General features: G+C 50.6%; 1 protein-coding gene across 1 annotated transcript in view; it reads left to right on the top strand.

The window, feature by feature from the left end:
* The window catches only part of CHAT (choline O-acetyltransferase), a 48,817-nt gene that overhangs the window by 1,835 nt on the left and 31,809 nt on the right, over window positions 1-15,173 (top strand). Inside the window, exons 2-6 of the mRNA XM_059172615.1 lie at window positions 383-571; window positions 1,402-1,520; window positions 2,952-3,005; window positions 4,631-4,811; window positions 6,872-7,049. Coding sequence (XP_059028598.1) covers window positions 383-571; window positions 1,402-1,520; window positions 2,952-3,005; window positions 4,631-4,811; window positions 6,872-7,049 — 721 coding nt within the window. The remainder of the gene's footprint in view (window positions 1-382; window positions 572-1,401; window positions 1,521-2,951; window positions 3,006-4,630; window positions 4,812-6,871; window positions 7,050-15,173) is intronic.

Genomic DNA, 15,173 nt, shown 5'->3' with positions numbered 1-15,173 from the left:
GGTAGAAGCTATTACCCCCATTTTACAGGGGAGTACACTGAGGCACAGAGGTGAGGGGGTTTGCTTATGATCACACAACTTGTCGGCATCAGGTTCAATGCATGAACCCAGGTCTGTCTGCTGCCAACATCAAGGTCTTTTCCTCTACACTTTATCCCCTCCTGGGGGGCAGGCCTGGGATATCAGAAAAAACAAACAGAAGATTTCTAAGGTCAGAATTCCACTGAGCTGGGTCCTAGAAATAGGCAAGACCCAAGATGGGGAACAAGGATAGGAACAGATGGAGACACACTCCAGGGACCAACCTGGGGACAGGCATAGTCTTATAGACCCCACATAAGATCCGGCATAACAAGTGCCTGTCAACTCTCTCTTCTAGGAGTTGCCCAAACTTCCAGTGCCCCCCCTGCAGCAGACCCTCGCCACTTATCTGCGATGCATGCAGCATCTGGTACCTGAGGAACAGTTTAGAAGGAGTCAAGCCATTGTGCAGCGGTTTGGGGCCCCTGGTGGCCTTGGGGAGACCCTTCAGCAAAAGCTCCTAGAACGACAGAAGAAGACAGCCAATTGGGTAAGAGTTGTTGAGAGGGGGCGGACTGCAGAGAGGGCGCAGTGCAGACAAGGGAACCACAGGGTGGGGGGCAGGGAGCAGACGTGGAGACAGGGGTTTGGATGGGGGCAGGTAGGTAACAAAGATGGGGCAGATGGGGGCATAGGGAAGAGAGGAGAAACAAGGGGACAGCAAGGGCAAAAGTGAGGGACAGACAGGATGTGGGATGGGAGATAGGGATGGGGATCAGGAGGGGCAGATGGGAATAGAGATGAGGTGATGGGGAGAGAGGGGGAATGGAGATGGAGAACAATGGGAGTCAGGGATGGGGGGACAGACAGGGACAAGGATAGAGGACAGATGGGGAAAGGGATGGGGACAGGTGGGGCCACAGGGGATATAAATGGGGCAGTTGGGAAAGACAGGGTACGGAAATGGAGACAGATGGGGGACAAGTATGGCAGATAGAGATGTGGCAGCAGAAGGTAGGAGTAAGTTCAGGGAAGCAAAGAAGGGGAAAAATCAGGAACGGGACACACATAAGGATAGGCAGGGTTCAAGGATGAAGTACCAAACACCCAGAATAGGAAATTGGGATGGAAGAGAGGGAAGGTATGGGGCAAAGATGGAGGTCAGTCATGGGGGACTGGAGAGCACACAGGCCCCAGCAGGTAAAGGGGGCTCAGGGTGTATTTGTGGAATGAAGGAATGAAGCACGTGATCCAACAAAGTGTCCCAGTCATTCCTGGGGGCTGCCCGGATGGGACGGGTGCTCTCCACAGGCAAGGTGACCTTGTGCAGAGGGGTATGGCCCCTGGGGGTAATGGCACCACTCCTGTCCTCCCCAACAGGTGTCTGAGTACTGGCTGAATGACATGTATCTCAATAACCGCCTGGCCTTGCCCGTGAACTCCAGCCCAGCCGTGATCTTCGCCCGGCAGCACTTCCCAGACACGAACGACCAGCTGAGGTGAGGCCACCATGCTCCTGGGCTCACAGCTGGAGAGTCTGCCTGGAGCCCAGCCCCAGGACCAGGAAGGAAAGGTGGAGGCTTGTGCCCTGGCTGAGCTCTCTGAGGCCCAAAGCGCCCAAGACAGAGGCCATCTGGGCCACGGGTCCAGGAAGTAGGTTAGATGAGGCTGCTCTGTGAGGGACAAACACAAGGTCTTCCTCAGAACATATTTATTTGGGATGCAGTGGACAGTAGTGGAGGCCGTGGTTGCCCCACCCCCTGGTGTTTCGATGGCATTCTTGCCCTGGCTGAGGCCCTGGAAGGAGGTGTGTACTCTCTGACCCCACCAGGACTTGAGGCTTGCACTTGGCCCTAGGACACACTGCCTCAGACTGTCTGAGAGGAGCTCCGCTGAGCCCCCACCAGCCCCGAGCTCCAAACAGAGGCTCCGAGGGGGTGGAAACGGTTCCTTCCTGCCAGCTGCCACCACAAGAGCCTCTACCATCTGCTGTAATTTCAGGGCTCACTGAACCACTGGAATGGCCTCTGGGCCCACCGATGTTGCTGGGGGGGCGGGGTAGGGAGCATTTGCACAGGGATGTGGCTGGGAGGAAGGGCCTCTGGACAGGAGTGGCTTGGAGCCACACCCAATGTGGCCCAGCATGACCACGGTTCAGAGAGGAAAAAAAAAAACCAACCAACAAACAAAAGAGGCAGGGCCTACCTGGGCCTACAGGCAAGGCTCAGCGATGCTCAGAAGATCCCCCATCCCCTCCTTCCCCACCAGGACTAGCCCCACTGAGCTGCTGGCCAGGCAGCCTGGGTAGCCCAGACCTCCGGGGAAGGGGGGTGCAGGGCAGAACAAAGTATGCCGATAGATGGACGAACAGCTTCTGAAAACAGTTCTCAAACTGCATCCAAGGGGGAATTTTCTTCCTGATGCAATCAAGCCAGGGTCCTCATCCATGGACAGTTGAGATGACACAGTCCTGCGGCACCATCTCTGATGATGTCCCCCCCACCCCGCCTTCCAGCACCCCCTTCCATTTTCATTACCACTAAGGGGACCAAATTATTGACTTTCCCCCAGGAGACTGGATTTCCCCAAAGCTGGGTTCCTGGCCTAGTCTAGGCCCAGCACAGTCCTTTCCTAGGGAGAACCCTACCCCTGACCATCCGGCCTTCTCCTGCCTGCTCTGCGGCCCCTCCCAGCTTCCTCTCCCTCCTCCTCCTCATTCACCTTCAAGGATCCTCTCCTCCCTGTTATCCGTTACCTCCACAGGACCATTTTAATCCAAGGCTTTTGAAGGACTGGCAGTGTGATGGCAGCTTGGGGAAGGGGTCCTTGAGCTTGAGAGCTGGGGTGTGGAGTGGAAGGAATGGAAGGTTGGATAGTGGGAAGGAGCCTGGGCCCCTAAGAGGAGAACCTCAGGCCTGCTCTCTCTGCAGGTTTGCAGCCAACCTCATCTCTGGTGTGCTCCACTACAAGACCCTACTGGACAGGTAAGATGGGGCCAGCCTGGGGAGGGCAGTGCCCTGATTTAGCACGGCCTGCTGAGTCATATGTCTCCCTGACACACTAGCCAAGGAGCTCCCAGAGGGCAGAGACCTTGTCTTTTCCAGCTCTGTGCTCCCAGCTCCTGTCATAGAGCAGGTGTATTACCACCCTCCTCCACCCCCCATCCCAACTCCTCCAGCATCAGAATAACCTTTACCCCGGCTGACCTGAACATTAATGCGTCCTTTTCCTAGCATGAGCCCTGTCCCATCATAATCTCTTTAAGTTGCACTCCCCCCCACACCCACATTGTTATGTGCATCAGGAATTTAGGGAATCCAGGAGAAGGCAGAGAAGGAGTCCTGGGAGCGCGAGCCAGGTGATGGTGGGTTCAGCCTTGTTAGTTGCCAGCTGGGGGAATGGTCTCCCCACACTGAGCCCATGCACCTGGCTTCAACCTCCCTGGTTTCCTCCCCAGCTTGGACACTTGTTTCCAAATGAGCCGTGGGGAAGGACCAATGTATTTTTTAATTTTATAAAATGTAAAACACTACAAAAATGAATCTGCAGAACAATGGTATAAAGGTACAAAATACACAACCACGTATTTTATTTTTATTTTAGACTTGACAAAAAATTCCACTGTCAAATTGCTATAATAAAAGTTTCTGAGAGCTCCCACTGACTCCCACAGTTCAGTGCGGTGCCTGTACTTCAAGCAGCAGGGGCATGGGACACCCCACCCTCCCTCTGCCCCAGCTTACCCTCAGGGCTCAGCTCACATGGCTGGTCCTTGTCACTCTGAAACTCTCCCATTTATCAGCTCATTGCTTGTTGTCTATGCTTTACCTACACAGCCTGTGCCCCATTAGAACAGGACACCCACGTTTTGTTTGCCACGATCACCCCAGATCCCAGAAAGGTGCCTGGCACAAAGGAGGGCTCAATTTGTTGCCTGAAAGGGAGGAGGGAAGGAGAGAGGGTGAAGAGACAGAGAGAGAAGGAAGAGGAGGATGGAAAGGAAGTGGAGGGCGGAGGGAGGAGGGAAGGAAAGATGGAAGAGAAGGAAAGAAGGGCAGATAGAGAAAGGAGGAGAGGGGAAAGAGGGATGGAGGAAGGAAGGAGAGAGATAAAGGGAGGAGGGGAGGAGGAGGGGGAGGAAGTGGTGGACGAGAGGCCAAGGGCGGGAATCAAGAGGGACGCAAGATATGTTGAGACCACAGGAGAAGGAGGACTTTCTACCATGAACTCAGAGAAGGCTTCTGGAAGAGGTGATGCAAGAGGTGGCTCTTGAAGGGGTGGAAGGAGTTTTCCAAACAAATTCGTTGAGCACAGGGGTGGGGTGAAGGCAGGCTAAGCAAAGATCAGCATAAGCGAAGGCGTGAGGACTGAAACGCAAGTTCTGTACATGTAGTGCCTGAGGCAGGGGTGAAGGAGACAGTCGGAGGTTTCAGAAAACCCCAAGGGTCTCTCCATGGGCCATGGAAATAGGGCACCCCAGTACTTCAAAGAGTGGGGAATCCAGCTCCTTGATGGCCATCCTAATGCAGTTCTGGTTTTTGTGCCCTACCTTGCTAAATCGAGTCAAATAGCACCAATTCCAATCCCTTCCTCTCTCCCTGCTCTCCAGCCACTCCATCCCCACCGACTGTGCCAAGGGCCAGCTGTCGGGGCAGCCACTCTGTATGAAGCAATACTATGGGCTCTTCTCCTCCTACCGGCTCCCTGGCCACACCCAGGACACACTGGTGGCCCAGAAGAGCAGTGTCATGCCCGAGCCAGAGCACGTCATCGTGGCCTGCTGCAACCAGGTAAGTGGCCCTCTCTGCTGCAGCCTTTCCAGCTGGGGAGGGCACAGGAGTACCAGTCTGACTTCACCAAGGGTGCTCAGCCTCCTCTCAGAGGCACACAGTGAACTAGGACAGAGTAGGTTCTCTTGACTCCTAGTCAGTCCCACTTCTCTCCCTTGAGTTGGATTTTAAGAACGAGGAGAGTCATCGATTGAGAATGACTTCCATGGGCTCCCATTTTGGCCCTGACCAGCCAGGTTGGCTGGTCTGGATGGACGGTGGGGTCTTCATGAGACCCAGCAGGGCCTCAGCCACTCCTCATGAATCACCCAGGCGGTGGCCTTCCTGGAGACCACATGCAGACAGATGGACAGCTTTACGGACTCACTGTCCAGACCTCCATGTCTAAGCTATAAGCTTGCCTACTTACATGAATTCATCCTGCTGATTCCATAGTGACTCGCAGGAGGGCTTGGAAGCTCATCTGACAGAAGAACTGAGCAGCCTGTCCAAGGCTGAGAAGGCCTCGGAGACCTGGCCAGTGGCCCCTGCTTATGGCCCACCTCCTAGTAACTCATGACTTCACACTGGCTTCCGGGAGCCCACAATGGCCCATGAGGACCAAGGGGACAGGCTGAGCATAAGGACCCTTGGTCCCTTACCAGTGCCCACCAGGCTATCTATAGATTCTATGTTGAGCATCCCCCTAATTATTTCATCTGACAAAAAGCTGTTTTAGGGTTTTTTGGTTTTGGATTTTTGTGGGGTTTTTTTTGGTGTGGGTTTGTTTTTGGTTTGGGGGTTGTTTTTTGTTGTTGTTGTTGTTTGTTTGTTTGTTTGCTTGCTTTGGTTTGGTTTTTGGGTTTTGGTGGGCTTTTTGTTTGGTGTTGTTGGGTTTTGGTGTGTTTTCTTTGTTTGTTCATTTGTTATTGTTATTTTTTCTAAAACCCAAGTCTAACGCCTACCCAGAGATCCCCCAAATATTCCTGTCACCACATTTTCTCTTGGGCTCCCCTGACATTTGCAGTCATTGATAGGAGCTCAGGGAAAGTCTGTCATCCTAGGTTGGCTCTTCCCACCAGAAGCCCACCTGGGAGTTTGGCCACAAACAAGAACTTTTCTCCATCTTCATTAAAACATCAAACTAGCATTTCCCAGCCCCCACATGCTGCAGTATTCATCCATTCCAGAAACGCCCCCAGGGCCCCTGCCCTGGACCAGGCCATGCGTATGGTGCTCAGGGCACAACACCAGGTTCTCATACCAACTGGCAGAAAAAGGATCAGAACTTGGGGCTGGAATAAGACCTTTCATGAAGCCCAAGACTTCAGCTTCAGAACTGCTAAATGCTAGCTCACACACCTCCCTCGGAACACACACATGCACACATGTATATGTACACATATAGGGATAGAACTTTTGCATGTTGTTTTTCATTTTAATCTTCCTCTGCATATTATTTGACTTGCCTTTTTTTCTCTGCTTCAGTTGTGTTTGAGATCTGTCCCTGTAGCCGTATCTAGAGCTAGTTCATTCCCGTTAACTGTTGAGTAGATGTGCACTAGACAAATGCGCTACATTTGACTTAGCTGTCCCCCTACTGGAAAACACCTGGGCACCCTCTACCATGTTGTTATTGCAAATATGACTTATATGCACACTCCTTCACTTATCTTCGAGGCGCAAGAGTATATGTTTCTCCAAGCCTTAGTCTAAAATATGCATATAGAGGAGTAATTGCTGAATCATACAGAACACACGTTTTTAGTTTGGACAGACACTGCCCTCCAACAGCAATGGTGCAAATTTATACCTGAACCCCACACGAAGAAAGAACCATAGAAGGAAGTTTTATTTGAGCTAAGTTTAATCTGCCTTCTTTGATTTGGGGGAGCTTGGAGTCCAGCACCGCTGACAGCATTGGTTGGGTCCCCAACTTGTGACTGTTCAGAGCCATCACGTACCTTGAGATCCCTGGGCCTGAGTATCCCCCACCTGGGCTCACGTGTGAAGGCTCAGTGAAGGCCCTTCGCCTTGGGCTGGCTGCCCTGAGTGACGTGTTTGACCTGTTTCCCCCACAGTTCTTTGTCTTGGATGTTGTCATTAATTTCCGCCGTCTCAGTGAGGGGGATCTGTTCACTCAGTTGAGAAAGATAGTCAAAATGGCTTCCAACGAGGATGAACGCTTGCCTCCAATCGGCCTGCTGACGTCAGAAGGGAGGAGCGAGTGGGCTGAGGCCAGGACGGTCCTCGTGAAAGGTTAGCAGCAGTGCCCAGTGCGTCTTCACGCTCATCTCATCCTCATGCCCATTGGCTTTCCTTCCTCCAGGGTCGGGCACCATGCCTCATCCCCATTTGCCATAGCATGGAGAGCTCAGGCCTCCCTCCAACTCAGGACCCGACAGCACGTGGGCTGAGGCACCCGGGGGCTGACAGCACCTTTTGTACCCTCATATTTCATCCGGCAATGTTCTAGCTTCCTGGATGATTAGCGCTGAAATCCTGGGATGTCTGGGAATATTGGGGGAGTGAAGGTTTTGAGCTGGAGGAAGGCTGGCTACAATTAAGCAGTTGTGATTTACTGGTGGGCAGGGATGGTACCCATTTTGAGGGTCTGAGTCACTGGCAGAGCTGTCACATGGAGATATAGGATAGAGCCCAGCTCTGGGAGGGTGGTTCACTGCCACGGTCCTGGAACTTTTCATCTTCAGGCTGACCTATCCTTCTGGCTGGTTGCTGCTCTTAGGAAGGTTTCTAAGCATTCCCATAAGAAAGTTGATAATAGGGGCGCCTGGGTGGCTCAGTGGGTTAAAGCCTCTGCCTTTGGCTCAAGTCATGATCCCAGGGTCCTGGGATCGAGCCCCGCATCGAGCCCCCACATTGGGCTCTCTGCTCCGCTGGGAGCCTGCTTCCTTCTCTCTCTCTCTCTGCCTGCCTCTCTGCCTACTTGTGATCTCTGTCTGTCAAATAAATAAAATAAAATAAATTTTTTAAAAAAGAAAGCTAGTAATAGTCTTAAAAATTTTAAGCCATCCTTTTGGAAACTCATTTTCAAATCCAAAGCCAGTCCTATTCCCAGGAATTAGTTGCAGTGCTTTCCCTCCTTGCCTAATTAGAGAGTCCAGGATAAGAGGGAAGGCTTCTGTGGAACTCCATGTGCATCTCGGGCTCTCCTTCAGCCAGGTGTCCATTCCGACTCCCCTGAGTGTCTGTCAGCTGAGGATCTGGGTGAGGCTTGGAAAGGTAGGAGGCAGAGGCAGAGGGGAGGAAGCCCCTGCCCCCGAGGAGCCCACTGGACAAGGGAAAGGAAGGCATGGGGTGGGGGTGGGGGGGCACAGATTCAAGTACACAGTGATGCAGCAACCAGCCACGTAAAGCAATAGAGACAGCAGGTCCAAAAAAAAGTGCTCTAAGACTTCGGTGAGAGGAGGGGGCCTTTCCGCTTGGGAGGCCTGTGAAAGGCTTTGTTGGAAGAGGTGGGACTCAGCTCAGGTGTCACTGCCTCAGGCCCCCTAGGGCATCCCCCACTCAGCACACTCTGTCATCTTGTCCTGCTGTCTTATACTAATTGCCCTTGTCACTCTCTGAAGTCAGCTTCTCATTTGTTTATGCATGCTGATTACCTGCCTCCCTTCCCTAGTCTCTGAGGAGAACAGGGGCCTTATCTGTTTGGATTAACTTTTTAATCTGCTGTGCCAAACACAGTGGGGCCCCAGTAATATCTGTTAAATAAAAGAGCGGAGGGTTACGAATGATAGCAGGCCCCAGACTTGTTGCCTCCCTACCAGTTAATGATTGTTCATTCAACCATGGGGCACCTGCGGAATGCTCAGTCCTAAATCAGGGGCTGCACGGGCCACAGGAGGGTGTGAAAGCCAAACCCGTCCTCATAGACCTAACGGCCAAGTTGGAAAATTAATAAAGTGAGTTAATTCCCTCAGGAGACCATGGTGTAATCAAATCCCACTCCTCTCCCCTCCAGGGACAGGGACAGGCATCAGACAATCCCCTCCGCTTCCAATACAGTTTCCACTTTATTAGCAGACCAAGCTACCTCCCTGCAGGACTGACCAGGATTGCCTTGAGGTTTAAGTGCTTGGGCTGTGCTAATCGGAATTAATTTGTTAATGGCACTTGATCTGGCTTTCTGAATGGAAGTGCTGTTTCTGAGGGCAGCGTGACAGAGAGGAGGGGCCCACAGGCTTTCTCTTCAGAGATCTGATTATTGTGGTTGGCACGGACTGTGTCATCGGCACAGCAGGAAACCAACCCTCCAGAGTCCTCCTCCCTAGAGCAGCACCAGCCTACAGAGAGGAAACCATTTAGGAAAGGATTTCACTATAGATGTGAAAGATGGCAGCAACTTGGACGAGGCTGGAAAGTAAAGATGAAAGACATGAGTGGGGTCCAGATACATTGCAAAAGAGATGTGACAAGAAGGAATAGAAAAGTGAGAGAGATTCCTAGATTTTTTTTTTTAAAGATTTTATTTATTTGACAGAGAGTGATCACAGGTAGGCAGAGAGGCAAGCAGAGAGAGAGAGAGGAGGAGGAAGCAGTCTCCCTGCCGAACAGAGAGCCTGATGTGGGACCCTCGATCCCAGGACCCTGAGATCATGACCTGAGCTGAAGGCAGAGGCTTAACCCCTGTGCCACCCAGGTGTCCCAGATTCCTAGATGCTTGATTAGAGAATCCTAAATGGTGATTTCCCTGTGACGGGAACCAGGTTGGTGAAGTGACTACAGAATGAAGTCCTTTCTAAGTATGTCAGGTTTGAGATGCCTTGAGTCATCTAAGTGGAGATGTCAAATTAGATCTATGTGTCTGGAGCTCAAGAGAGAGGTCAGTACGGAGACATAAATTTGAGAGCCATCAGCACATAAGTGATATTTAAAGTCATGGACCTGGGTGAGATCATCTAGAAACAGCGGAATGGGTCCTTGGAGGTCAGGTAGGGAAAGATGCAAAGTGGATTGAGAAAGAGCAGCCTATGAAGTAAGGAGCAAACCAGGAGATGAGTCATGAAGATCCAAAGGGAAAGAGGAAGCGGCCAGCCACTTGGAATGCTGCTCAGAGCTCAAGGAAGAGCTGGACAGAGAGGAGACTCAGAGCTTGGCAACACTAAGTTATCAGTGACTTTCACCAAGACCAGACACAGGAGTAGGAAGGATGAATGATTGTATGCTAATGGGTGTGATCCAACAGCAGGAAGAAATTGTTGATGGGACTGTCAATGAGTAGGATCAGTTAAGCGTGGATGACCCTTTTCAGGTATTTTGGTATTAAAAGAGCAGGAAAATGAGGCAGTTGATGGGAGAGGATGGGAGTCAAGGGAAGTGTCGAGTCGGAGAGGCAAGTGCATGGTTGTATGCAGACAAGTCTATGGAAGTACTCCAATAGGAGAAATTATTAATGAAGACAGAGGAGATGAATGGAGTCATGGGATTCTTGCAAAGGCAAAAGGAAATGCAAGCCAAAGAATAAGAGACCTTTGGTTGGTACGGGAAAAACTGAAACCTGGGCATGCAGTCGTGGTGGTGGGAACGTGAGGAGGTTCCTGACTGATGGCTTCTGGTCTCAGATCAGCAGAGCAATGGCCATGAGCCGAGAGAGGCACCAGTGGCATTCTGAAGACAAAAGAGAACACAAGAAATAGCCCCTTGGAAAACTTGATGAGATGTATGGACTCTGTTGAGCTCATATTTAAGGGCTTTGGGGTCATATGTTTTAGGAGAGATTAATTAGCTTTGTTTTACAATTTGTTGCCTCAGGTTCAGGCAAAGAGAAGGTAGGTCACCAGGTTCAGCCTTGGCTGGAGAACATAACCGAGGGAGAAAAGGTGAAGGTATGGCAAGGGACTGGTTATAGTGTTGGGATCTGAAAGGGGGAGACTGAGGGTCTGAGAGAGGAGGGTGCACGTGGGCTGGGTCCTCCACACAGACTGCAGGAATGAGGGCTGGAGTGGTGATGGGGAGGAAGAAGGTGAACCGGGTGCCCAGACTTGCATGATGGGGAGTTGTGAGGACATCAGGGGAATGCAGCCACACGGGGCCAGCGACGATGGGGATGGGAATGTGGAAGTCTAAGAGCTGCGGCTTCAAAGGAAAAGCAGGGAGGAGCCGTGCAGGCGTAGGGACAGGGAGAAGAATACCACCGACCCCACCAGACTCCCACGGTGCATGAGTGTGAAGGAAAATAGTCTCCTGGAGAGGTCACAGGAGGTGTGTCTCTCAAGTGTGTCCCTCAGGGGGTGCCCCCCCACCCCGGTGAGGCAGGTGAACATAACACTCTCAGAAGAGATTAGCAGTGCAAGGAGACCCGCCATCACTACTCAGACGTCATGAAATGTTCGCGAAGGGGGAAAGCTGCGGAGGGTAAGGGATGAGTCCATGCAGGGGACACTAGAGCAGCAGGGCATGGGAGTGCCAGCCAAAGACCCAGGGATGGTGGTCCTCATTGTATACAATGCTCCCAAATCCTCAGCCTCTGGGAAGGTACTCTCCTGGTTCCAGGTGTGGTTGTGGGGGCTGGGCTAGGGGTTTGATGGGCCCAGGTAGGTGTTGTCTGGCAGGAGCTTTCTCGACCAAGTTGAGCTCCTGTTGACCCGTTGGAGGTCTGGACCGAGACATCTGAGCTCAGACAAAATCTGAATTCTCATAGGGTCTACTGAGAACCAACGGGGCAATTGATTTTATCCACGCGTTCTCCCTAGACAGACCGTCCCTGATCCTTCACTCTGCTCCCCAATCAAAACAGCTCCCTTCGTTGGCCCACTGGCTCCCCAGCCTGACCCTGTGTCATGACATTGGGAGGGTGGAGCTCACAAGACAGTGGACCAGCTGTCTGCCGTAAAACCCAGGCTTCCCCCTTCACCCAGTGCTCCCCCCACCCCCTGTGGCCCCAGCACTGCTCACACAGAGCTCTCTGAGAATGTGGTGCAGGAGAGGTGAGTGTATTATCATCTCTATCTGCAGCCTAATCATCTACAGCCAACACAGAATAAGATCTTGGAGGTCCAAGGGCTAAGAGATCTGGCAGGACCATCACTGCCCCCCCAGAAGCCTGTGGTATTGTTGGGGAGACCCGGAATAAACAGAATTATCAGGACAAGAGTGGACAGGATAAAACCAAAGGAGCGTCTCCAACAGGAGTCCTGAGGGAATTTGGGGATCTTATCCCCTGTGCTTGTCATAGCTTAGGAGGGCTTCCTGTGTCAAGTAGAACATGAGGCTAAGCCCAGGTGGGTTGAGCTGGCTGTGACTGGGGCTGGCTAACAAATCAGGGTCATATGGAGAACCCCTAAAATAAAGATTCTGGAGTCCCAGGGATTTTCCAGTGGGATAGGGATGAGGCCAAGAAATCTTTTTTTTTTTTTTTTTAAGGTTTTATTTATTTGACACAGTGAGAGAGGGAACACAAGCAGGGGGAATGGGAGAGAGAGAGAGAATAAGGCTTCCTACCAAGCAGGGAGCCTGATGCGGGGCTCAATCCCAGGACCCTGAGATCATGACTTGAGCCAAAGGCAGGCACTTAACCACTGAGCCACCCAGGTGCCCCAGGAATCTGTATTTTTAAAGCACCTTCATGGTCAGCCCAGGTTGAAACCAACTTAAGCAGATATTAAGTTAGCAGCTACTGTGCATGGAGGTCTCCCGTGATGCTGGCCTTACCCAGGGCCCTTTCTGTTCCTTGTTGCTCTGAGTCTTCAGCAGAGCCCGTGGGGTGGGGATTCAGCCCCACAAAACATAGGCGGCTCCGTCTCCAGCAGGTTGAGCTAGTCTTCACCCTTGGAGGTGGTCACGGAATGAGGGCATCTTTTTCTCCCAAGCCCAAGATCCTCAGGGCTCGCAGGCAGGGCGGGATTTGAGGCCTCAGGAAGGGAATCCGTAACTTCGCAGGACCTCCCTCCCTGCAGAGCCTCGAAACTGTGGCCTTCCTGAACCCAGGAGGACCAACACTGTTATCCTGGTCTGCAAATTTAATTAGATATTCGGCCCTGAGTCTGGAAGACTACAGTGCTTGTCAATTTGTAGGAAAAGAATAGCCAGCTCAGAGAGCTGGCACCCCCCACCCCCCACCCGGAGCCTGCTGGCTTTCCTGGGTGCTGTGTGGAGATCCTGGGAGCTGACTTCAGGCAGATGCTTGTGTTTACACAGCACCGTAAATATTTATCCCCAGCAGCCAATTAGAGCTGAGCCACTGCCTTCAAGGAGGGAGCTGACAGAAGGCAGCTACGTCTGGAGAAGGCCTTGGTCATGGTTTACAAGAACCGCTCGGGATGGGCATTTTGCTACTTAAATATTGTCATCCAGAGATAGGCAAGTCTGCTGATTTTAAAACCAATTACACATTAGCAATAACAGCCTCTCTGATTTAATTGGCCCAGAAATACCTCCCGGGCTCCTGAGGCTGATTGCTGTTTTCTTTCCTCCGGGGTGGGGGTTGGGGAGGGTGGGAGGCATTTCTGGGGCCATTGTCTGCCTCCCACAGTGGAAGTATGAAGATTCCGGTGTTTGAGGGCCTCCAGACAGGGAGAGGCACGTGGCCTGTGGCCAGAGACCTGGGCTTGCCCTGGCCCTCCTCCCGGGGCCCTGGAGCTCGCTTCTAGGCTAGGTGGTCGCCTTGCCCAGTGGCTAGGACCAAGGGGGTGCAGAGAGGCTGCAAAGCAGGTGGTCTGGTCCCTGGGGCACCGAGGCTGTTCACTAAAGGATTAACTCTTAATTAGATTTGGGGAAATACTGTGGGGATGGTTTGTCCGAGGCTCACAGCCTCACTGGAAAAATCTGATAGACTGCACATGGGCACCTGTTGAATCTGTTCCGTCGGTGACAGTGACCCGTGGCCTCAGACTGAATGGCCTGGATTCCTTGCCTTGGAACCCTAACCCTTATTAACTCTGAGCCGCTCCTTTGCGTCCCCTGGGCTTCTCACAGGCCACACACTCCGAGTGTGCACTCTTTTGTTTCATTTCTCCGCCCGTGACCCTCTCTCTGGCCCTCACTTTCCATTTTATGACATTTGGGGTTCAAAGTGAGTGGGAGGTGGGTCTTTTTGTTTGTTTTGCTTTGCTTTGTTTCATTTTTATCTCCTGCCCTTCTCCACTCACCACCCCTCCCCTAATTCTGCAAGTATGCTAGCTCTTTAAATCTGCCTTTGTGGGTGTTTCAAACACAGAAGAAAGAGCAATGCTTAGTTCTTGAAGGTTTTTTGTTTTTTTTTTTTTAATTAAGTTAAACTTATTTGGGGATAATTGTAGATGCACACACCCTTACAAGAAATAATCTCCCCCATATCCTTTTTCTCCTAGTGCTAACATCTTATAAAACTCCAGTACAACATCACAATCTTGACATTGATGCAGCCTACAAACAGATCATTCCCATCCTCCCAAGGACCCCTCCTATTGCCTTTCATAGCCACACCGATGTCCATTCCAACCCCATCTGTCCTTAATCCCTGGCAACCAGGAATCTGTCTTCATTTCTGTAATATTATTGCTTTAAGAATGTTGTATAAATGAAATCATATGGTATATAACCTTCTGAGCCTGACTTTCTTTTTTTTCACTTGACGTAATTCTCTGAAGATTAATCCACATTGTCCCATATGTCAATAGTTCATTCCTTTTTATTCCTTGGTATGGGTGATATCATTCATCCATTGAAGGACACCTGAGTTATTCCTATTTTTTGGCTATTACAAATAAAGCTACTATAAACATTATATTTATATGTTTTTGTGTGAGCATAAGTTTTCGTTTTAGGAAAAATTCCAGGAGTAGAATTGATATCTGCATGTTTAGTTTCTAAAGAAACTGCTAAAATGTTTTCCAGATTGGTTGTACCACTTTATATTCCCATCAGATGTAGTTTCTCTGCAACTTTGCCAGCATTTGGTGTTGTCACTATTTCTTAATTTTGCCTTTTTCAGCAGTGTGTAGTGATATCTTACTGTAGTTTTAACTTACATTTTTCTAGTGACTAATGATGTTGAGTATCTTTTCATATGCTAATTTTCCATCTTCAGATCCGCTTTGGTGAAATGTCATTTCCCATCTTTTGCTCATTTTCTGATTAGATTGTTTGGTTTGGGGTTTGTTGTTGTTGTTGTTTTACTGTGAATTCTGAGACTTGTTTATATATTCTTTACTAGCCCTTTCTTGGCTATGTGGTTCTATATTTCCTCCCAATCTGTAACTTACAGTTTCATCTTTTTAACATGGTGTTTCACTGAGTAAATGTTTTCAGTTTTGATGAGGTCCAATTTGTCAGTTTTTCCGTTGATGAATCATGCATTTGATGTCAAGTCTAGAAATTCTTTGCCTTGCCCTAGGTCCCCCAAATTTTCTCCTATATTTTTTCCAAAAGTTGATATTACATTGG

Source organism: Mustela lutreola, chromosome 4, assembly GCF_030435805.1.
Source record: "Mustela lutreola isolate mMusLut2 chromosome 4, mMusLut2.pri, whole genome shotgun sequence".
NCBI lineage: Eukaryota > Metazoa > Chordata > Mammalia > Carnivora > Mustelidae > Mustela > Mustela lutreola.
The sequence above is the reverse complement of the archived record's forward strand: the minus strand, read 5'-3'. Positions and strand labels throughout refer to the sequence as shown.